This window comes from Myxocyprinus asiaticus, chromosome 2 (genome assembly GCF_019703515.2).
Source record: "Myxocyprinus asiaticus isolate MX2 ecotype Aquarium Trade chromosome 2, UBuf_Myxa_2, whole genome shotgun sequence".
In the NCBI taxonomy this organism is placed as follows: Eukaryota; Metazoa; Chordata; class Actinopteri; order Cypriniformes; family Catostomidae; genus Myxocyprinus; species Myxocyprinus asiaticus.
The window spans coordinates 39,121,847-39,144,356 of NC_059345.1; the positions used below are offsets into that span (position 1 = coordinate 39,121,847).

At 38.5% G+C, this 22,510-nt stretch overlaps 2 protein-coding genes across 4 annotated transcripts; both read left to right on the top strand.

Moving 5' to 3' along the window:
* The first annotated feature begins 1,690 nt into the window (after window positions 1-1,690).
* Window positions 1,691-4,674, top strand: cnep1r1 (CTD nuclear envelope phosphatase 1 regulatory subunit 1). The gene is made up of 6 exons (XM_051720709.1): window positions 1,691-1,884; window positions 3,037-3,108; window positions 3,336-3,409; window positions 3,522-3,631; window positions 3,797-3,851; window positions 3,988-4,674. The coding sequence occupies exons 1-6, from the start codon at window positions 1,860-1,862 to the stop codon at window positions 4,027-4,029; spliced, it is 378 nt and encodes a 125-aa protein (XP_051576669.1). The 5' UTR covers window positions 1,691-1,859; the 3' UTR covers window positions 4,030-4,674.
* A 2,988-nt stretch (window positions 4,675-7,662) lies between these two features.
* Window positions 7,663-21,253, top strand: LOC127453877 (G patch domain-containing protein 1-like). Of its 3 annotated transcripts, XM_051720646.1 has the most exons (19): window positions 7,664-7,815; window positions 7,908-8,042; window positions 8,132-8,217; window positions 8,320-8,483; window positions 8,581-8,678; window positions 8,842-8,891; window positions 9,053-9,298; window positions 9,463-9,613; window positions 10,439-10,518; window positions 10,638-10,842; window positions 13,917-14,279; window positions 14,384-14,562; window positions 14,784-14,911; window positions 15,078-15,399; window positions 18,502-18,772; window positions 18,848-18,964; window positions 19,343-19,446; window positions 19,551-19,687; window positions 19,795-21,253. In XM_051720646.1, the coding sequence occupies exons 1-19, from the start codon at window positions 7,746-7,748 to the stop codon at window positions 19,820-19,822; spliced, it is 2,934 nt and encodes a 977-aa protein (XP_051576606.1). In that variant the 5' UTR covers window positions 7,664-7,745; the 3' UTR covers window positions 19,823-21,253. The 3 variants fall into 3 exon arrangements, with proteins under 3 accessions (XP_051576587.1, XP_051576595.1, XP_051576606.1); XM_051720627.1 differs by having other exon boundaries at window positions 7,663-7,815; window positions 18,502-18,964; XM_051720635.1 differs by having other exon boundaries at window positions 7,663-7,815; window positions 18,502-18,964; window positions 19,554-19,687.
* Window positions 21,254-22,510: the final 1,257 nt, after the last annotated feature.

Here is a 22,510-nt window from a genome sequence, read left to right on the forward strand (position 1 = left end):
TGGCCTTTGAAGTCCGAGTCCTTGGAAGGATGCAGCCTTTGAATTGGGACACAGCCATTGTGTGTATGTGTGAAAGACCACATTACAGAAGCGTGAATCTCGTTAGTGCCATCCATTGGCCGATTTCTTTCAAATTTCTCACATACCTCTAGGGCCAGGAGTCGAACAGGCCCACCGAGTTTTGTGCCGATCGGCCTCCGTTAACCTTGTCTAATAGGTGCTCAAACTTCATTGGCCGATGGCGGCCATGTTTTTTGAGATACGCCAATGTCCTCATAGACTGTCATGGCACCTTGGACAAAGACACTGCATGCCGATCTTCAACTCAGTCAGACTAACGTTTGCGTAGTTGGAGCTGTTTTTATGTTTTTTTTATTTCCTGTTATAGCGCCACCAAGTGGCCAAATTCTGCTGTTTTTTTTTTTTTTTTACTGTGACCTTATACACATGTGTACCGAGTTTGGTGAAAATATCTCAATTCGTTCGGGTGTTATAGCCATTTTAGTAAAAATATGGCCCACCCTTTTCGAACGTTTTGGCACCCCTTAGCGACCGTGAGTCGAAATTTCAACTTTGTTTTGATAATTATTGATAATCAGACTCTAGAGTATATTTCTGCACTGGTTTGGTTCTGATCGGGCGAAAAACCTAGGACTAGTTCGCAAAAGTAGGTTTTTAACATTATCTGAAATATTTATCGAACAGTTTGACAGACACCAATGCTTCTTGAGGCAAAGTTGTTTAGAATGAGAAGAGCTATCAGATTATATATATTACTTGTGTTTTTTCACAACACTGCATTATATACAACCATTAACACCTACAAAAGCACCACCTAGTGGCCGATTTTTTTTTTTTAAACTTTGCACAACCCTCTCAGACCAAGAGTCAAATAGGTCCACCAAGTTTCATTCCGATTGGTCATTGTTAACCTTGTGTAATAGCTACTGAAATTTGATTGGCCTATGGCGGCCATGTTTTTCAACATATGTGAATGTCCATATAGACAATGATGGCAGCTGAGACTAAGCCAGTGTTTGCACATTTTAAAGTCAATAGGATTAACGGTTTCATAGTTACAGCCAATTTCATGTTTTTTTTTTATATTATAGCACCATCATGTGGCAAAATCGCGCCAACATTTCTGGGCGACCAAAGATTTACCTCTTACATAAGCATGCCAAGTTTGGTGAAGTTATCTCATTGCCTTCAAGAGTTATAACCATTTACGTAAAATTGGCCACTCCTACCGATGTTTTCGCATGCCGTAGCTAGCTCGAGTCGAAAGTTCAAACTTTTTTGATATCTTTTGATATTGAGACTCCGTAGAATCGTTTGGCACTGGTTTGGTCCCGATCGGAAGAAAAACCTAGGACTAGTTCGCAAAAGTAGCTTTTATTAAAAATCCAAGATGGCGGAAATTCAGATATACAGGTTTGAGCCAAGGATTCCAATGGTATAAAGCAGTTGAGTCTACGCCAAACGGTCTAGTAGTAATGAGCAGTTTCGCGTTTATGATCGCTGTAGCGCCCCCTATTGACCGATTTATTGATCCGTGTTTCTGATTAGCGAGCAATACCACTACCATCTGACCAAGTTTCAAGTCTCTAGGCCTTACGGTTTGCTCTGCCCGATCAGTTTTATGGCGGAATAATAATAATAAAAATCTTAATTACAGTAGGGTTTCAGCGCTAAGCGCTTGAACCCCTAATAAAAAAGGTTTCATGACACATTTAGATGTGACACACTCCACATTACCCAATGAGAACAGAGCTTCCGCGATTGGCTGGTGCACGCTGAGCCGCAGCTGCGTGTTTCTGCGGGCCTGGACTGAGTGACTATAACGCAGGAGAAAAGCAATGAATTCATTAGAGCAAGCTGAAGGTACAATACAGTTGTTCGATTATCAGTTTAGTGCACACATCTTCATGTGTCATCGTCAAGCGGAAAGGGGGGAGAGTCGCATGTTGGTTATGGCAAGTCAGTTTTGCTGTGTTGGCACTGGGCTGCTAGCATCAAAGCTAAGACTCTAGACTCAGTTAAGTTGTTAAAGGCAAACGTTGATTATGTTTACACACTCACTGCAACACATGTATGTGAAGGAGCATGCCACCGAAATCTTAAAAGATTAAAGCCTGATTTGAGAGTCTAACGATGTCTTGGCTTTCAATATCGAGTTGCACAATCATAGTGCCAGCAGATCTGACAGTGTATATTAAATGAAGAATAGTGTGCAACGCTGGTTCAACGTAATTAAGTCTCATTTCAGTGTTATCTTGATGATACATTTCGTGGGCGATGTGAAATAGCAGCATAGTGGTGGATGAATTCTTTGAAAATGAAAAATATTCAATAATGTTTGTTTTTTAACTTCACCCAATAGTTCACCCAAAAAATGAAAGTTCTCTCATCATTTACTTACCCTCATGCCATCCCAGATGTGTTTGATTTTCTTTCTTCTGTTGAACACAAAGATTTTAAGAATATTTCAGCTCTGTAAGTCCATACAATGCAAGTGAATGGTGACCAGAACATTGAAGCTCCAAAAAGCACATAAAGGCAGCGAAAAGTAAAGTAGGACTCCATTTGTTAAATCTATATCTTCAGAAGCGATATGATAGGGCTGAGAAACAGATCAATATTTAAGTTCTTTTTTTTAAACCATAAATCTCCACGTTCACTTTCTAAATGTGAAAGAAAGTGAAAGTGGAGATTTATAGTAAAAAAAAAAAAAAAGGACTTAAGTATTTATCTGTTTCTCACCCACACCTTTCATATCGCTTAAGAAGAGATTGATTTAACCTCTGGATTTGTAGGGATGACTTTTATGCTGCATTTATGTGATTTTTGGAGCTTCAAAGGTCTGCCATACAGAGCTGAAATATTCTTCTAAAAATCTCCATTTGTGTTCAGCAGAAGAAAGTCATATACATCTGCAATGACATGCCGGTGAGAAAATGATGAGAGAATAAAATTTTTGCGTGAACTATCCCTTTAAGGTCATTGCTTCAATGCAGTTCTTTTCCTTCTCTGCAGACTTGAAGGCTTTTGAGAGAAGACTGACAGAGTATGTGTCTTGTTTGCAGCCGGCTACTGGCCGCTGGCGTAGTAAGTAAATCTAACTTTGGTGTTATACTCAATGAATCCACACAAAAACAGTTTAGTCAGTTTCAGTCTCAGTTTAATACCTGGACTAAAATCTTTATACATGTGTCTGTGTTCCAAGCTTGAGTGTCCACAACACCATTGTTGGCTATCAGCGAGGATTGAAATAATACTTATTGAGCTTTATATTTCCTGAAGTTTAATTAGAAAACGCTTTTTTCTTTTTGCAGTGATTCTGATTGTGGTGTCTGTGTGCACAGCAACAGGAGCCTGGAATTGGCTGATAGATCCAGACACTCAGAAAGTAAAAGGAATTATGAGATTTACGAAAGATGTCAAATTAGCCTCAGAAGTCTCACTCTGCTTGTATGCCATAACGGATGTTTGTTGTCTCTCATGCCTTTCTCTTTCCACAGGTTTCTTTCTTCTCATCATTATGGAATCATCCGTTTTTCACTATCAGCTGTGTGACTCTCATTGGCCTGTTCTTTGCTGGAATACACAAACGAGTTGTCGCGCCATCAATGTATCCTTCTCAATACAGGGAATTTCTTATGTTTTTCATCATATTGCATAATCTGTGATCAATCAGTCTGTGCAGTATCAACATTTCCACAACTGCAGATTAACAGTGCCCTATAGACTGGCATTGTGCAGTACTAGCTGATCACTTCTTAACCTGTTGTTGCAGTATTGCAGCACGCTGCCGGACAGTACTAGCAGAATATAACATGTCCTGTGACGATGTGAGTACTTGTGTACTTTGACTAATTTCTGTTTGTTACCTCAGACTTTATATATTACATATCGACTTGATTTAAGAGTCTAAAACCACTTTTTTGGTCAAACTTTGATGTGTTTTTTTCCTTCCTCATGTCCTAGACAGGGAAACTTATCCTGAAGCCACGGCCTCATATCCAATAGCACCTTGAAGAAAGAGGGTGGAGAGTATTTTATATAATCATATTAATCACCAAGATTGCACATGGGCCTCGATGCCAGGAGATTATCCAAAGTGTGAGGGAGTCAACCTCCCAAACAGAACTATAACTTCCCTCTGCAATTTATGTAGAAGCAATGGGAGCTCAATAGGAAATGCCTCTCTTGAAGAAAATCATTGTTTCTGCAGTTTTAGGTAACATCCTTAGAATCAATTTATTTTTCTGTTGGAAAATTGGTTTTTATTTTATTGCGGATTTTGACATCCTCATTTCTAATGCCATGATCTTATTTTAGATGAATATGGTGTTTGTATTTTTAAGCAAATTGCTGAACATAAAATAAATATTTAAGTTTAGATATTTGTTCACCATAAGCTGATTTTTACATATGTGCGCAATATTTTTCAGAGTTATGCCTATGACATGATGCGCTGTTTTTGTTGTTTTTAAAGTGCTTTTATGCAACCAAAGGCTGCACTAGTTGTGTAACTTATAAGGGAAACAGGCAAATATATCTCAAGTCAGTGTCGTGGTCGACAGAAATTTTATTTACTTTCTCTCCAGAGTAAAAGTTTACAAGAAAACATTTAAGTGGATGATGTTGGCAAAAATAAAATGTTGTTTGTTGAATGGAGTTTTTTATTATTATTATTACCATAATTGAACCTGGGATGTATAGAACCATTCACACCCAAATTCAAATGGAGGTTGTCAATATACCTTTGTTATTTTTTTTAAGTGGTAATGTGGCATGTTGGAAAAAAGAGTGGTTACTGCTCTTGAGGTATTTTAGAAATAAAGCTAAAAAGTTGTCACACAGATTTAATCCAGAAAAAAAATAATATATATATATAAATATATACAGGTGCATCTCAAATTAGAATGTCGTGGAAAAGTTCATTTCAGTAATTCAACTCAAATTGTGAAACTCGTGTATTAAATAAATTCAGTGCACACAGACTGAAGTAGTTTAAGTCTTTGGTTCTTTTAATTGTGATGATTTTGGCTCACATTTAACAAAAACCCACCAATTCACTATCTCAAAAAATTAGAATACATCACAAGACCAATAAAAAAAAACATTTTTAGTGAATTGTTGGCCTTCTGGAAAGTATGTTCATTTACTGTATATGTACTCAATACTTGGTAGGGGCTCCTTTTTGCTTTAATTACTGCCTCAATTCGGCGTGGCATGGAGGTGATCAGTTTGTGGCACTGCTGAGGTGGTATGGAAGCCCAGGTTTCTTTGACAGTGGCCTTCAGCTCATCTGCATTTTTTGGTCTCTTGTTTCTCATTTTCCTCTTGACAATACCCCATAGATTCTCTATGGGGTTCAGGTCTGGTGAGTTTGCTGGCCAGTCAAGCACACCAACACCATGGTCATTTAACCAACTTTTGGTGCTTTTGGCAGTGTGGGCACGTGCCAAATCCTGCTGAAAAATGAAATCAGCATCTTTAAAAAGCTGGTCAGCAGAAGGAAGCATGAAGTGCTCCAAAATTTCTTGGTAAACAGGTGCAGTGACTTTGGTTTTCAAAAAACACAATGGACCAACACCAGCAGATGACATTGCACCCCAAATCATCACAGACTGTGGAAACTTAACACTGGACTTCAAGCAACTTGGGCTATGAGCTTCTCCACCCTTCCTCCAGACTCTAGGACCTTGGTTTCTAAATGAAATACAAAACTTGACAAGGACTTTGGACCACTGGGCAACAGTCCAGTTCTTCTCCTTAGCCCAGGTAAGACGCCTCTGACGTTGTCTGTGGTTCAGGAGTGGCTTAACAAGAGGAATACGACAACTGTAGCCAAATTCCTTGACACGTCTGTGTGTGGTGGCTCTTGATGCCTTGACCCCAGCTTTGCGGTTGTGGGCGGTGCTATTGCCGTACCAGGCAGAAATGCAGCCAGTCAGGATGCTCTCTACAGTGCTGGTGTAGAACCGTGTGAGGATGTGGCGGTTCATTCCAAACTTCCTCAGCTGTCTCAGGAAGAAAAGGCGCTGATGAGCCTTCTTCACAATGGCTTCAGTGTGGATGGACCATGTGAGTTCCTCAGTGATGTGGACACCCAGGAACTTGAAGCTGCTGACTCTCTCCACTGGTGCTCCATTGATGGTGATGGGGCTGTGTTCTCTGTCTTTTCTTCTGAAGTCCACCACAAGCTCCTTTGTCTTACTGACGTTGAGGGAGAGGTTGTGCTCCTGACACCAGTGTGTCAGATTGTGCACCTCCTCTCTGTAGGCTGTTTCTTCATTGTCAGTGATCAGACCTACTACCGTCGTATCATCAGCAAACTTCATGATGGCATTGGAGCTGTGTGTTGCCACACAGTCATGTGTGTACAGGGAATACAGGAGTGGGCTGAGAACACAGCCCTGTGGGGCTCCAGTGTTGAGGGTTAGTGATGAGGAGATGTTGCTGCCCATTCTAATCCAGCTGCACAGCGAGCTGTTTAAGCCCAGAGCCCGGAGTTTCTTATCAAGCTTGGAGGGCACTATGGTGTTGAATGCTGAGCTGTAGTCTACAAACAACATTCTCACATAAGTGTTCTTTTTTCCAGGTGGGAGAGAGCAGTGTGTAGTGTAGATGCAATGGCATCATCAGTGGAGCGGTTGTTGCGGTAAGCAAACTGCAATGGGTCTAGTGAGGGAGGCAGCACAGAGCAGATGTAATCTCTGATTAGCCTCTCAAAGCATTTGCTGATGATGGGGGTCAGAGCAACAGGATGCCAGTCATTTAAGTAGTTTTATGGTGTAATAATTACCATAAAACTACTTTACTTTTTTTTTTTTGGTATCGCACTCATTCAGTTACATTGTGGTGTGCAGAGAAATTTATTACAGGAATATTCTGGGCTCAACGATGATGTAATGTCAACAAACCCTAAAATGATTAAAAATTACGATTTTAACAACTTTACAGCTTAAATAATGCATGAGTTTTAACAGAAGAATTTATTAAAGTTTTTTTAAATAAAATTATAAGCTTCACATTTCTGCATTTAAACCCTCCAAAAATTGGCCCCATTCACTTCCATTGTAAGTGCCTCACTGTAGCCTCGATTTATGCCTTTTTATTATTTTTTTTTTTTAAGATAAGGAGAGACGAGAGGAAATATATTTTTGTGGTATTCAACATTATGCTACAAGTGCTGTCAATTGAGCTGAACTCGGGGTATTGAGCCTGGATTATTCCAATAATGAATAAATCCTTTTTTGCTGTTTGGCTTCACTGATTATCCAAAGGATGGTTTTATTTAATTAATATTGTTATAATTCTGGCCAAATTTTATATTCATAAAAGCAAATTTACTAGCAATAAAAAAAAAAACTAAAAAAAAAAAAACTTACTGAGTGAAGCCAGTATGTACATTAATAGTAGGCTATCAGAGACTCTTTAAATAAAAAGCTATAAATATATTAAGTAATTGTGAGCTGTATAAAGTTTTTTTTTAATTATACATATATTTTGTATTTAGGATTATTAATTCCACCAACCATTTTTTTCTTTTAAGTTGTTTTGTTTTTGTATTATTTTAATGTTATAATTATAACTTAGCGTTAACTTATAACTTAGTTATAACTATTCAAACTGTATCATGTTGATGTTTACTGAATAAGAAGATTACTAGTACAGGATGTCAGCAGAGGCAGCGTAAGAAAGGAGGTCACCCGGCCACCGTACATTTAGTAAACATGGCGTCTGACGAAGACAGCGATGAGGATTTCGTGACATATGGAACTCCGTTAGAGCCACTGGACGAAGGTATTATATACAATGTTATAATGAAAACAGGGGCCGTAGAGATTAGACACTGCTCTAGGTTGTGGATTGTTCCTCTGTGATCTTTATTTCAGATGAGTCCACCAGAAAGCCGATACCTTTGCACGAGCAGACGGTTAAAGATGAGAAGGGCCGATACCAGAGGTTTCACGGAGCCTTCACTGGTGGCTTCTCCGCTGGATACTTCAACACAGTGGGCTCCAAAGAAGGTCATTAGCAGCCTTTATCTGTGCTCTATACTTTTAGCTCTTAGTTTGACTGTCTTTTCGTAGTTTAACTAGTGTGCTCTGTCTTTTAGGCTGGACACCATCAACATTTGTATCATCACGACAGCAAAAGGCAGACAGACAGAATGCTAGACCAGAGGACTTTATGGATGAGGAGGTTAGTGTGTGGATTTACATCCATCTCATTTCTTCCACATCATTATTGTCAGTAAAACTTATCGTGTAATTATTTTCTAATAAAGAATATGATTACTTTCAGGACTTGGGTGAGCATGGTATTGCCCCACAAGAGATTGTCACCACAGATAATTTTGCATCTGAGCGAAGAGATAAGTTAAAGGACAAAGCACGAGCCGTCAGCTCTCTTGCAGCTCCGATACCTGGAGACACTGCACTGCTGGAGGAGCTCATTGCACCTGCACGGTACTCACCAATTTAACTATCACAATTAAAGTCATATTTTTTTATGCATATTTCAGTTGCATTCTAAAGTTCTTGTTTGGCATTGTGTGATTGCCAGGTCATCCATTGGTGTGCATTTACTGAGAAAAATGGGTTGGAAAGATGGCCAGGGAGTTGGGCCCAGACTAAAGAGAAAGCCATCTAAACAAAACACTGGTGAGTGAAGACAGCACAGATATTCTGTTTCAGCTGCAGCATACTACAGGACATCTATTTCATTGAGTTTCTGAACTTGGGTCTGGAAAGCCCAACATATGAGCACATGGTTTTGACATTCACGTTAGAATTTCAAATGCTTTGTTTCTTTCTCAACTTTTAGAAAGAGTTTATGAATGTGTGCTGCCTCCCAAAGGATCAGAGGAATCAGAGGTGAATGTTATGTACTAGGGTTTGCATTTGATTAATTTGAATCTCATTATATGATCATAAGAATTGACCTATTTACTGCTGATCTCCTGTATTTGAGTTTAACCATAGTCAAACTGACAAATGTATACATCTGATAAATATATATATTTTTTTTTGTTCAGGACGATGATGATGAATTTGCTCCAGAGAATGTGACATTTGCTCCCAAAGATGTGATACCAGTGGACTTTACGCCTAAAGTTGACTCCCATGGGCTGGGTTACAGGGGGCTTGACCCCTTCCAGGCCCTGAGTGGGGGATCTGAGACAGGGCATATAAACCTCTTTACGCTTCACTCTGACAGAACAACCAGCTTATTTGGGGACAAGAAGTCAAAACAGCAACGCAGGGGTGGGATTGCAGGACAGGTAAAGCCATAGTGCCATACAAAGGAAAATCAGTGATGGCTTGACTTTTTTTTTTTTTTTTTAAACATCACAATATTAAAATAGTGTGCTTGCAGCATTGGATTACTCTAATGAAACAGTTCTGTTTAAAAAGCACGCTGACACCAGTGTGTGCATATGTGTAGGCGTTTGGAGTGGGAGCAATGGAGGAGGAAGATGATGACATTTATCATAAAGACTCCATGACCAATTACGATACTGTGCTGGGAGGAGAAGACCCGGGTGATGGACTGTATGGATGGACCGCTCCTCAGCAGTATACCAAGAAGAAGAATGGTTGGTGACAGAAAGTCCTTAGCTGTGTTCTCTCCTTATGTCATGGTGCATTTACTGTAGATAGAATCAGGATGTCAGAATGCACAATTGGGCTCTGAATCATAAATAAACAACATTAGCTAATGAGATTAAAGTCAACATGAAACTCCATTCGAAATCTTTCTTTCAGAATGTGACATATTTCCAAGTGAAACAGGATATTCAACGAAAAAAATGTAGGATTTGATTTTATCCATCAGAAATTGATTGGATCGTGAAAAGCAGGCGTTACATACCAGAATGGATTTGAGTTGTTGGGGGGGAGGGGTTAAAAAAAAGTAAGAACAATCTGTGACATCAGCCGTAATTTCCATTAGTCTATTTTGATGCAAGGTTACTTACAAAGACAATTTTTTTATTTTGTTTGGCATAACGTGCACTGATGATTCGTGCATAATAATTATAATATAATTTTCCAATATAAAGATGAGATTAGAACAGTGGGAAATATTCCTTCCAAATTTGTTTTTTAACAAACACTATGTAGATGTACAGTACACCATTTGAATTAGACAAGAAAGACATATATAATATTGCTCAAGAGCAATATTTACCACAACAACCTTAAGAGCTATGAACATACATTTTGCATGAAAATATGTTGTTTAGGTATCTTTTAGCTTTAAATTAAATTGGCAGTTGCATACTCTATATCGTTGGGCATTTCTGAAACTCTGCAAAGTGTATTTTATCCTGTTCTTTTGTTTGACCATGCTGTTTTATTTCACAGTATAGACTTGGCAGGAACAATAGCTTCTTTGACAAATGTATTTGGTTTTGTTCCAGATTCAAACCAGAATGCTGCATATTTAGGCAAAATTCTGGAGGGGTTCACACTGGCCTCCAAAGTCACAGAGATGAAAACAGTAATATACTTTTCATTCATGTTAATAGCACTAGGCTTTATTTCTGAATTACTGCAAAATGATTTAACGTGAATGTTCTGTGCGGTTAAAGTAGGCTCATCATCGGTTTTGTTTCCTAGGTGTATCCTCCCCCTGATCTGCCACGTGATTATCGGCCTGTACATTATTTTCGTCCTGTGGTTGATTCGTCCTCTGTCAGTCCCATTGTTGCCCAGGCACTTCAGGCTTCACGTGGACACCTATCACAGGAGGCACCCCAGCAGGGCCGCCACACCTTAGATTCTGCTCAGAGATGTGAAATGCTGGGAGAGACACCTCTACAGGGTAAATGTTGTTTTTTTTTTTTTTTTTTTTTTTTTTTTTGGAATGCCCAATTCCCAATGCACTCTAAGTCCTCGTGGTGGCGTAGTGACTCACCTCAGTCTGAGTGGCGGAGGACGAATCTCAGTTGCCTCCGCATCTGAGACCGTCAGTCCGCGCATCTTATCACGTGGCTTGAGCGTGTTACCGCGTAGACGTAGCGCATGTGGAGGCCAACGCTATTCTTCGCGGCATCCACGCACAACACACCACGCGCCCCACCGAGAGCGAAAACCACATTGTAGCGACCACGAGGAGGTTACCCCATGTGACTCTACCCTCCCTAGCAACCGGGCCAATTTGGTTGCTTAGGAGACCTGGCTGGAGTCACTCAGCATGCCCAGGATTCGAACTCGGGACTCCAGGGGTGGTAGTCAGTGTCAATACACGCTGAGATACCCAGGCCCCATCTCTACAGGGTAAATTAAATCAAATCACTTTGTCACTCCACCATAAACACAAGTGTAATGATGAGTGGAAAAAGGTGGATGCATGGTCCACACACTGCAGTTATATACAGTTGAAGACAGAAGTTTACATATATCTTAGCCAAATACATTTAAACTCAGTTTTTCACAATTCCTGACATTTAATCGTAGAAAACATTCCCTGTCTTAGGTCAGTTAGGATCACTATTTTAAGAATGTGAAATGTCAGAATAATAGTAGAGAGAATGATTTATTTCAGCTTTTATTTCTTTCATCACATTCCCAGTGGGTCAGAAGTTTACATACACATTGTTAGTATTTGGTAGCATTGCCTTTAAATTGTTTAATTTCGGTCAAACATTTTGGGTAGCTTTCCACAAGCTTCTCACAATAAGTTGCTGGAATTTTGGCCCGTTCCTCCAGACAGAACTGGTGTAACTAAGTCAGGTTTGTAGGCCTTCTTGCTTGCAGATGCTTTTCACACACATCAGATTGAGGTCAGGGCTTTGTGATGGCCACTCCAATACCTAGACTTTGTTGTCCTTAAGCCATTTTGCCACAACTTTGGAGGTATGCTTGGAGTCATTGTCCATTTGGAAGACCGATTTGTGACCGAGCTTTAACTTCCTGGCTGATGTCTTGAGATGTTGCTTCAATATATCCACATAATTTTCCTTCCTCATTATGCCATCTATTTTGTGAAGTGCACTAGTCCCTCCTGCAGCAAAGCACCCACACAATCTGATGCTGCCACCCCCATGCTTCACGATTGGGATGGTGTTCTTCGGCTTGCTAGCCTCACCCTTTTTCCTCCAAACATAACGATGGTCATTATAGCCAAACAGTTCAATTTTTGTTTCATCAGACCAGAGGACATTTCTCCAAGAAGTAAGATCTTTGTCCCCATGTGCACTTGCAAACTGTGGTCTGGCTTTTTTTATGGCAGTTTTGGAGAAGTGGATTCTTCCTTGCTGAGCAGCCTTTTAGGTTATGTGATATAGGACTCGTTTTACTGTGGATATAGATACTTGTCTACCTGTTTCGTCCAGCATCTTCACAAGGTACTTAGTTGTTGTTCTGGGATTGATTTACGTCTCTAGGAGACAGAATGTGTCTTCTTCCTGAGCAGTATGATGGCTGCATGGTCCCATGGTGTTTATACTTGCATACTATTGTTTGCACAGATGAACGTGGTACCTTCAGGCATCTGGAAATTGCTCCTAAGGATAAACCAGACTTGTGGAGGTCCAAAATATTTTTCTGAGGTCTTGCTTTATTTCTTTTGATTTTCCCATGATGTCAAGTAAAGAGGCACTGAGTTTGAAGGTAGGCCTTAAAATACATCCACAGGTACACCTCCAATTCAGTACGTGTGTGGTGGTGGCGTAGTGGGCTAAAGCACATAACTGGTAATAAAGTTATGTGCTAATTCGATCCCCACAGCCACCACCATTGTGTCCTTGAGCAAGGCACTTAACTCCAGGTTGCTCCAGGGGAATTGTCCCTGTAATAAGGGCACTGTAAGTCGCTTTGGATAAAAGCGTCTGCCAAATGCATAAATGTAAATGTATTACACCTACTATCAGGAGCTAATCGTCTTATTGTCTAAAGGCTTGACATAATTTTCTGCAATTTTCCAAGCTGCTTAAAGGCACAGTTAACTTGGTGTATGTAAACTTCTGACCCACTGTAATTGTGATATAGTCAATTAAAAGTGAAACAATCTGTCTGTAAACAATTGTTGGAAAAATTACTTGTGTTATGCGACTTGCCAAAACTATAGTTTGCTAATATGAAATCTGTGGAGTGGTTAAAAAAACGTTTTATGACTTCAACTAAAACTCAACTGAAAATTGAAAATAATATAAAAATAAAAACTAATTTAAAAAATCAAACCTAAGTGTATGTAAACTTCTGACTTCAACTGTACACAATGTACAGAATAAACAATATAGAAATAGAACACACCATATACACAAACATAATATGTGTGATAAATACACAGATTTACAAATGTGCAAAGTACTTGAGCCATTAAGACATAATACAAAATGTGCAAATTACTAGATGAACGTTTGATACCATTTCACTAATGTGCAAAGCACTTAAACATTAGATAAACATTAGATATTAGGCAGTCATAGTAGGCACAGGAGGCATAATGTCTGTTTTTATGTGTGTTTTAAGGCCGTCAAATGAAAATTTAGTTTGAGGTCACTGGCTGTTGCGTATTGCTCTCTTATCAGTGTTTTTCAGATTAAGCAATGGGTTTTAAAAAGCTTTGTCAGGAAAGGAGTTCAGTTTGGAAATTTTTGTCAATTTAAAAATCAGCTGACTTTAAAATTCAAGTTTAATTAGAATTTTGGAAATATTTAAGGTAAAAATTAAGTTTAGTTTTGACAGCCCTAGTGTGTTGGTTGTCATAGAGTGATTTACCCAATAGATAAGTGGTTGATTGTAGTGGATAATTAGCTCACACTTAATTAACATGTCGATGCTCTCCTTGATCCAGAGTTTCTGGGCACTCTTAACCCAAATGGCACCTAAAAATCACTGTTAACTATTCACCTTCCTCTTTATTTCATTTGTCTGTGTATTTGTGTTCTACAGGCCCCAGCTCTGTATTTGAGCTGCTTAGCAGTAAGGACAGAGAGCGGCTGAGTGGGATGCGTAAAGTGGCCGAGGAGCGGAGTAAGCCAGAGCGAAATCTTACCTCGGCTGTAGATCGAGCTGTCGTGGTGGCCTCTGCTAAAGCTGCCGCTCTGCAAGCCCTATCCAGTCGTTTCCAGTCAGTTGCCTCTCAGTCTGACTCCCCAAACCAGTCCCTGCCTTCCTCTGAGATGCAAATGGCATTAAATGCCTGGTCCGGTCCCACAGCAGATGCCAGCAAGACCTTTAAACCATTTGCAAAAAATCCTCAGAAACAGGCTCGCTATGATCTGTACATTAACAAACTCAAACATGGAGACAAAGGTGAATATGAATGTTTGGTCCTAATAATTCTGCATTTGCTATTCTGTCTTACCCTGTAGTTTGCTAAGTACCTGATTTCTGCTTTATGTGGTGGTCATATGTAGATGCGGTGGAGTCGAGTCTGGACTCATCCATGACGGAGTGGGAGAGGGGAAGAGAAAGGGATGAATTTGTGCGTGCTGCGTTACTCTATAAGCCAAGCAACTCCTCTCTCTCCTCCCGTTTTACACGTAGCAAACATGAGGATGACACGGACAGTGTGGAGGTCACACGGGATCAAGAGGTGAAAAGTACTCCTTGAATTCAGTCAGTTAACTTTTGACATTGCTCTTAAACCACTCAGGTTGCATTCAGGCAGAAGTTCAAGAAATGTGTTGAGTTAAAACGTGACTGAAAAAGGTGCTAATGGCCTTATAGTAGGAGGACAAAAAGTGTGGAAAAATGTGACTTCAGTAATGTCCGCTGTTTAGCATCTAGGGATTATATTTTAAATTTCTCTTTCAGAATGATGTGGATGATAAGCAGGCTGCAGTGAAGATGAAGATGTTTGGGAAGCTGACCAGAGACACATTTGACTGGCACCCTGATAAACTTTTGTGCAAGAGATTCAACGTCCCAGACCCTTATCCAGGGTAAGACATGGACTTTCAATTCTGGTGTTTTTTTTTTTTTTTTTTTACTTGTTTGTAAACACATTCCTTTACTTATTTGTGTTCCACTACATAACTCACACTCTAGTACCAAACATATGCCCACAGTGCCGTTACTTTAAGTTCTTGTGTCCTCTTTTATTGGCAGGTCCAGTATAAAGGGAATGCCTAAAATAAAGAGAGATAAGTACTCAGTTTTTAACTTCTTGACACTAACGGATAGCAGCCAGGTCAGCAGGGAAGCCCCAAGTGCTCCAAAACCTCAAAGCACCAGTGCAACTCTACCCATCTCTGCTCCAGACATCTCCAATAAGAGATCGAGGTGGGACGTACCAGGGCAGGTTTCTAAACCTAAAGACCCACTCAGTGCATTTCTCAGTGAAGCTCGCAGTGAGGTGTCAGTAGCCCAGCAAGTCGAGGCTGGAGTGAAGACCAGCACAGACCCTCCAAACACTACTGCCGCTCCAGAGGTAGCAGTGGGCTTTGCTTGAGTATACAAATTTTTTATTAAAGAGAGTCCCCTGAAAAATTAATTCAGAACGTTCAGGAAAATTTAATCTGTTAAGGGGTGATATCATAAAAAATAGAAATTTCCTTGATTTTTCTAAAATAAACAATTTGATGAACTATGTGCTCCAGCGGCAAATATATTGCACCTGACAGCAAACCCGCAGCCTGTAAGCATCGTTACTCATTTCACATGCAAAGAGGTTAACCAGTCATAACAGAGCATTTACAAGCCTTAAAGGTGCAGTATAAAAAATTCAGCCAGCTTAATTCTGAGGATCAGGGAGATTTTAAATGAATGTCATGGATAGATTAATTTAAAACATTAAACGCGTACATTTTTCGTTAACGCATTTACCAATTTTCACATTATGTGACAGAGGTCAATTACACTGACGTGCACACCAAAAACAAACACAACAGTGATTCCGTATCGATGATCAAGTGAGGGAGAAAGGACCTCTTACAAAACAAATACAGAGGGGAATTGTAATAAAAATCAAGTACTTTGCAGTTTTGCAAGGCAGAATTACATTTTCCACAGATGTTCGTCAAGTCTCAAGCCCAAAGTATACTTTGGTTGTCCGCTGTTCGCTCCACGCACGGTACGCGTGACGTAAATTTCGTTAACAGATGGCCGGCACAGATTTTCTCGACACGCGCACAGTCTGTGTGCATCGCTGATGCATGCGCAGCCGTTTACTGTACTTTTAAGAGTATCACAAAGCAGTTATAGTGCGCATGTGTCAAATGCGTTCATATTCACTCAAGGTCCAAACAGTATACTTTGAAATGCAACACGGCCGAGCGGGCGTGATCCGATCTGGAACGCACAAAAACTAAGTATACCCGGACCTTTGACTGTCACCTAAATCCAAACACACAAAACAAAGCACTGATTAGAGTTTGCTGCGCAGCTTGTTTAATTTCTCCCGTTGAATATCTGCCAATGCGCCGCTGAAAGTTTAAATAATTTAAACTTTGAACCCATTGCTACTGACCTTTCGAAGTGTCAGCTATGATTATCTGAAAATTCAGATAAGGTATCATTACATGGGTAGTGCCAGAATTAAAAGCAGAGCAAGACCTTGGCCGTGTTCGGAATGGCATACTACTTTTGAAGGGATAGTTCACCCAAAAATGAAAATTCTCTCATCATTTATTCACCCTCATGCCATCCCAGATGTGTCTTCTGCAGAACACAACTGAAGATTTTTAGAAGAATATCTCTGCTCTCTAGGTCCATACAATGCAAGTGAATGGTGACCAGAACTTTGAATCTCCAAAAATCAGATAAAGTCAGCATAAACATAATCCATAAAACTCAAGTGGTTAAATCAGTGTCTTCTGAAGCGATCCAGTTGGTTTTGGGTGAGAAAAGACCAAAATATAACTACTTCTTTCACTGTACATCTTGCCATTGCAGTCTCAAGGCACTTTGATTTCAATCTCTATTACACTTCCTAGTGCTTGACCCATGCACAGAGCACTAGATGGCACTGTAGGAAGTTACATTTTGGTCTGTTCTCACCCAAAACCAACTGGATCACTTCTGAAGACATTGATTAAACCACTGGGGTCTAATGGATTATTATTATGCTTGCTTTATCTTCTTTTTGGAGCTTAAAGGCCTGATCGCCATTCACTTGCATTGTATGGACCTACAGAGCTGAAATATTCTTCAAAACTCTTGGTGTTCTGCAGAAGAAAGAAAGTCATAAAAATCTAGGGTGGCATGAGGGTGAGAAAATTATGAGAGAATTTTCATTTTTGGGTGAACAATACCTTTAATATTTCTCATACATAGGGATGTCAGAAGCATTAAGAGTAGTATGGGTAGCATGCCATTGCAACAATGCTTGTTGTCTGCATCAGAGTAAATACAGTTTTGATTTTTTAAATTAGTTTTTATTTTTATATTATTTTCAATTATCAGTTGAGTTTTAGTTCTAGTATTTTACTTGATTTTTTTGGTAGTTTTTATTAGTTTTTATAAAAAAAATAACATAATTTAGTTAATGTTTATTTTTATTTAAGTTTTAGTAATTTTAGTTTAAGGGATTGACCTCTGTAGGATGTACTTCAACTGACTTAGATTTATGGCACACAAGTTCTGGTGGTACTGTTAAACTTACAAACAGACAAACTTACTAACAGAGATAATGTAATAATTATTCAAACAAATATACAGATTTAACCAATATATTATTTATTGTATACAGAAGCAATGAAACATGCTCACATCACTACTGAGATAAATGTATTTCTAATCACTTTAAACTAAGGAACAAAAATTACATTAAATAACATGGTAATTTTAAATAACCGGGGATAAAATCTCTATTTGTACTTTTGACAATGTGTTACAGTTATATAAAACTGAAATCCAGTATCATTATAGCATTTGGTAACATGAACAGACAATGTGATGTACAATTTAAAGTATAACAATGAAGGTCTATGTATGCAAGTTAGGTAGTGAAAGTGTGAAGAACAATGTGAAGAACAGGAAGAGTGAGTGCATGTGTCAGAAGCCTTCTGCTTGTTTTTAATTAACAACTTTTTGCAGATCCTCAAATGTCAACATGTACATGAAAGAACAGAAATGGTGATGCTCACGTTTCCTATATAATGAATATATCTATTTTATAATGTGTATGTTTACATGCATACATACAAATTATTAAATAGATATATTCTTTATATTTAAACTGTACTGTTTCTGTATACATGTGTTTGAAAAAATTTCAAAAATGGATTCCGGATGACAGCTGTTCACATACAGAGAATATGCGTTCAATGAATGCTTGTGATGCAGGTAAACAAATCAGATATAATGGCACAGGGGCAATCTGTGGATAGACAGACAGTACTGCCGCTCTTATATGCATATTATGAAGTATGTATGGGGGGGGAGGTTCGGCGCAAGAAATCTTGACTAGCATCATACGTGGACTTTATGGAAAACAATAAAATAATGAAATTTATGATATGACCCCATTGAGGAGCTTAATAGCTCCAGCTAAACACTAATGCAACACAATGATCACATTTTTTTTGTACAGGTTAAAGAGGCACAGTCCGATGGACAGCAGAAGACTGAAGAGGATGAGGAGGAGGAAGATGAGGAAGAGGTGAGGCCTCCAATGGATCTCTTTAAAGCCATCTTTGCCAGCTCGTCAGATGAGAAGAGCTCATCTTCATCTGAAGATGATAGTGAAGGAGAGGAAAAGGTGACCCCTCCAAAATCTGAACCAATCAAAAGCAGTGCAGGCACATTGAGTACTACCATCTCAGCTCAGATCACTCCTGTTCCTGACATCAGCAAAGTAGCAGGTAAAATACTGGAGCTAAGAAGCCATAATTTCATTATCATAAACCTTTTATTAACATTATTTACACGTTTTACAGTCCAGAGCATGCTGCCTGCTGAAACTGCAGCACAAAATGCTCAGTCCTCAGTCAATCCTCCCGCTAAAACTGGAGACCTGGATGAAGAGGAGTTTGGTCCAAGACTGCCACCTCCTGGTCAGTGTCTATCTGTAACGTGGCGCCTTAGAAAGCAGTTATAGATCTTGCTGTTTGCCTAGGCTGTATCATAACATAGCATGAATTTATCACTGAAGATCCCAAAACTCATAAATTGGAATTAATTTCTGCTATGTCTCAATTTATTTACAAAACATCTAATACTGAATACCAAAGATGTACCCAAATATTCAAGATTGCTCAACCACTAATCTGAATATTGGGGTGTAAGTGTTCCCCGAAATGTACAGTAGATTGTGGTACAGCCGTGCTGTGTACAGTTGTAACAATATGTGACTTATTGCTTTTTCATCCAGGGGTTATTACAAAACATCTTTTATATGAACGTTAAGATTTTACATTGTGACTCTTCATCAGGGCTTGTGCCTCCTGCACACTCACCACAGTTGAAGAAAAAGAAGAAGAAAGATAAAGAGAAGCACAAAGCCAAGAAAGACCACAAACACAAGAAAGAGAAAAAGGTGCTATTCTGCTGAAACAGATTAACCTGGGCTGAGTGTTAGACTTCTTTGCAAACTAGACATCTGTAGAAGCAAATTACATTTTTATTCCTCTATTTTCTCAGAAGAAAAAGAACAAAAAGCATAAGCATAAAGGGAAACAGAAGAAGAAGGTGGAGGAGTCTAACAGCAGCTCGGAGGACAGTGACTCCAATGGTGAAGATGAATCCAGTATTGTATCAACAAGTGAACTGCTGCAGAGGTCAGAGTTCATAACATCAATCATATCACATTTTAAAAATGTTATGTTGATACTTGTTTGCCACTGAACAGTTAGGAAGATCATTTCTGTCTTTTACTCTGGTTTAGGTTAAAAAACCTCCGGGACAAGCGATAACACATCTGAAGAACAGTCTGTCCTTTTTGAGGATTATGTCTTATGAAACTGCAAAATAATGGAATGAATACCGTGTGTTGGCATGTCTCATCTAAGTACATCTAATGGCAAAATTTGTTACCTATGATCTCAGATGTTTTTGATTTAAAAACAAATAGTAAAAATAAAAAAGCTGAGTGAGTGTTTATTATAATTGCATGAGAACTAGCACCTAATGGCTTAAAATTACAAGGCTGCCCAGAAATTGACCACGTTCTGTTGTTTGAAATACCTTTTAATATGGAGGTGAAAGCAGCGCAACAATTTTAAATGTATCACAAAATAATATGAAGGTAAACTGGTAGCAAATCTCGAGAGCTTGCAAATTTTAATTTGAGAACTTTTACAATTAATATTTGTAGTTGTACCTTGAAATTAATTTCACAGCTCTGATGTGAAAACTTCTAAAAATCAGAAGTTGAATGTTGCAATCTGCACTCGCAGGCAATAATCAAAAACCTGTTCTGAATTCAGAGTTGCAGAAAAAGTCCCAAATGTGTAAAATTACATTCACATAAATACAACAACAGTCGCGAACTTGTATTACATATTTACTTTTGTACTTTAATTCACTTTTGCAGTACAACCACAAGTCAGCACTTACAACTTCTCAAATCTGGCACTGGAATGTCAAATCTTCACGTCTTGACTCTAATTTGCAACAATGTTTGCGTTAAAACTGTTGCAAAACTCACTTATGAGCACAGGGCTGGGATTCAATTCCAGAAAGAATAAATTCTTGAATCGAGAATCGACTCCAAATCTTGGAATCGATTCCGCTCAGGGGAATCACCTTCGCTCATGAGAATGATATGAATGTTTGTTTGTTTTTTCCTGACCACTATACAACTACACATTCCAGAAGCCTTTACAGCACTAATTCAGATTACAGAAATGACTGCAGCTAAACAATTATAATTTCCTGACTGATTTTGAAGTCAGTCAGTCATCAGTAAATTTTCTACTTCTGTTCATCTGTATGAAGCACAAATCCTTCAACACCAGACAGCTGCTTTCCAGACTGATATAGCCGGTATTTTACTTTGGATTAAATGAATAATCAAGTAAAATGACAACTTTGTGACAGAAAATTGGTGTAAGTAACTACCTATGTTATAACCAGGAGAATCAAGTAACACTGAGTTACTGTAGCTCCCCAGTTCATATCAATACATCGGGAATTTAAAGTTCAAATGATTAATGGACAACACACATAAAGTGAGTGAAACGCTTCTCCTCTCAGTCTTGCACTCGACATTTTTACAGTACATTTCCCATTTTTTTAATAACTTTTTAGTTTACATTTTACACAATTTTTATATTTAAAATTATTCTATGAAATCAAATTACATTTAACCCTTGTTCAATAAAGTTCGACGCCATCAGAAACAGTACAGGTGTTACTTTTTTTTTTTTTTTTTTAAAGAAATTATAAAACTTCTTTTTAAAGTAATAACAATAAAATTATGCTCTTTTTGGGGGGGGGGGGTTTATGCTGACAAACCTGACCATGTCACAAAGAACAGACTTAGAATAAGCATTTTGTTACCAATAATTTATTATAAATATAAAAATTCAATAACTCAATAAAGGAAATTAGTTTACTGTTTCTTTGTTTCCATAACAGAAAGATGCAGTGTTTTGTCTGGAAGGTGCGGCTCCCACACCAAAGCATATACATTGGTGCCAGACTCAGACTTTGTATTTTCTTCTTTTATCTGTGTGTGTGTGTGTGTGTGTGTGTGTGTGTGTGTGTGTGTGTGTGTGTGTGTGTGTGTGTGTGTGTGTGTGTGCACGTGCTGTTCTGCATTCTGTCTTCTGGCTGTGTTTTAGTCTCACCCATTCGTGTGTTTGTGTGCGTTGTGCATTGTGGCAAATTTGCTCTGTGTTATAGTCTCAATAGTTAAGTGTTTTTTTGCACTCAGGATGTTTATTGTACCACCTCTTAATTTTTGTGTGTTTATGTTCGGTATTGTGGCTGATTTATTGATTTTATTTGACAAATCTAAAAAAAAATTGCTGCGTTTTAGGGTCTCTCCCATTCATTTCCTATGGTTGGTCAATTTTTACCACGAACAGCAAAGGTGTTGCTTTTTTTTATTATTATTATTTTATTTTTACTCACTTTTTCTTACTACCAGACTTATCAAATCAAGTCCAACATTTTTTGTATGTTCAGACTACAAGTCTCGGAAAAGTCACAAAGTTTTGTACCACTCAGATTGAGGAAACAATTTTGATCACAAAAACAAATCTGAAATCGGTAAAAAAAAATACAAAATAAAAAATGACAGAACAGCCCAGCATGGTCAAATACAGGCTATGAAAAATACTTTTACATTGCACGAAATAATCCAGTTTTACAATAACCTGTTTCATTACTATTATTATTTTATAAAACTAAAGTGTATTATTTGGATATTTTATGAAGTGAGTGCCAAAAGGTAATGGACAACTGCACACTATTATAAACCTCTTTCTAAACATGAACAACTAACGAGTTCTGTATCTTCCGTTCATTTCCGTTTTGAAATCAAAAATCGGGAAACAAAAACAAAAAAACAGGTGTTTTATTTTTTATTTTTCTGCAAAGGTATAAAACAAACATACACAAATTGATTCATTTCTTAAAAAGTAGAATTCTTTCCT

Bases quoted from the DNA above. Each gene is read 5' to 3' on its own strand.
- cnep1r1 (XM_051720709.1), top strand. From the start codon at position 1,860: ATGAATTCATTAGAGCAAGCTGAAG. The intron at 3,632-3,796 runs GTATCCTTCTCA...CTGTTGTTGCAG, and splicing joins CGAGTTGTCGCGCCATCAAT to TATTGCAGCACGCTGCCGGA. The intron at 3,852-3,987 runs GTGAGTACTTGT...CTCATGTCCTAG, and splicing joins ATAACATGTCCTGTGACGAT to ACAGGGAAACTTATCCTGAA.
- LOC127453877 (XM_051720627.1), top strand. From the start codon at position 7,746: ATGGCGTCTGACGAAGACAGCGATGAGGATTTCGTGACATATGGAACT. The intron at 14,280-14,383 runs GTGAATATGAAT...GGTCATATGTAG, and splicing joins ACTCAAACATGGAGACAAAG to ATGCGGTGGAGTCGAGTCTG. The intron at 19,688-19,794 runs GTCAGAGTTCAT...ACTCTGGTTTAG, and splicing joins ACAAGTGAACTGCTGCAGAG to GTTAAAAAACCTCCGGGACA.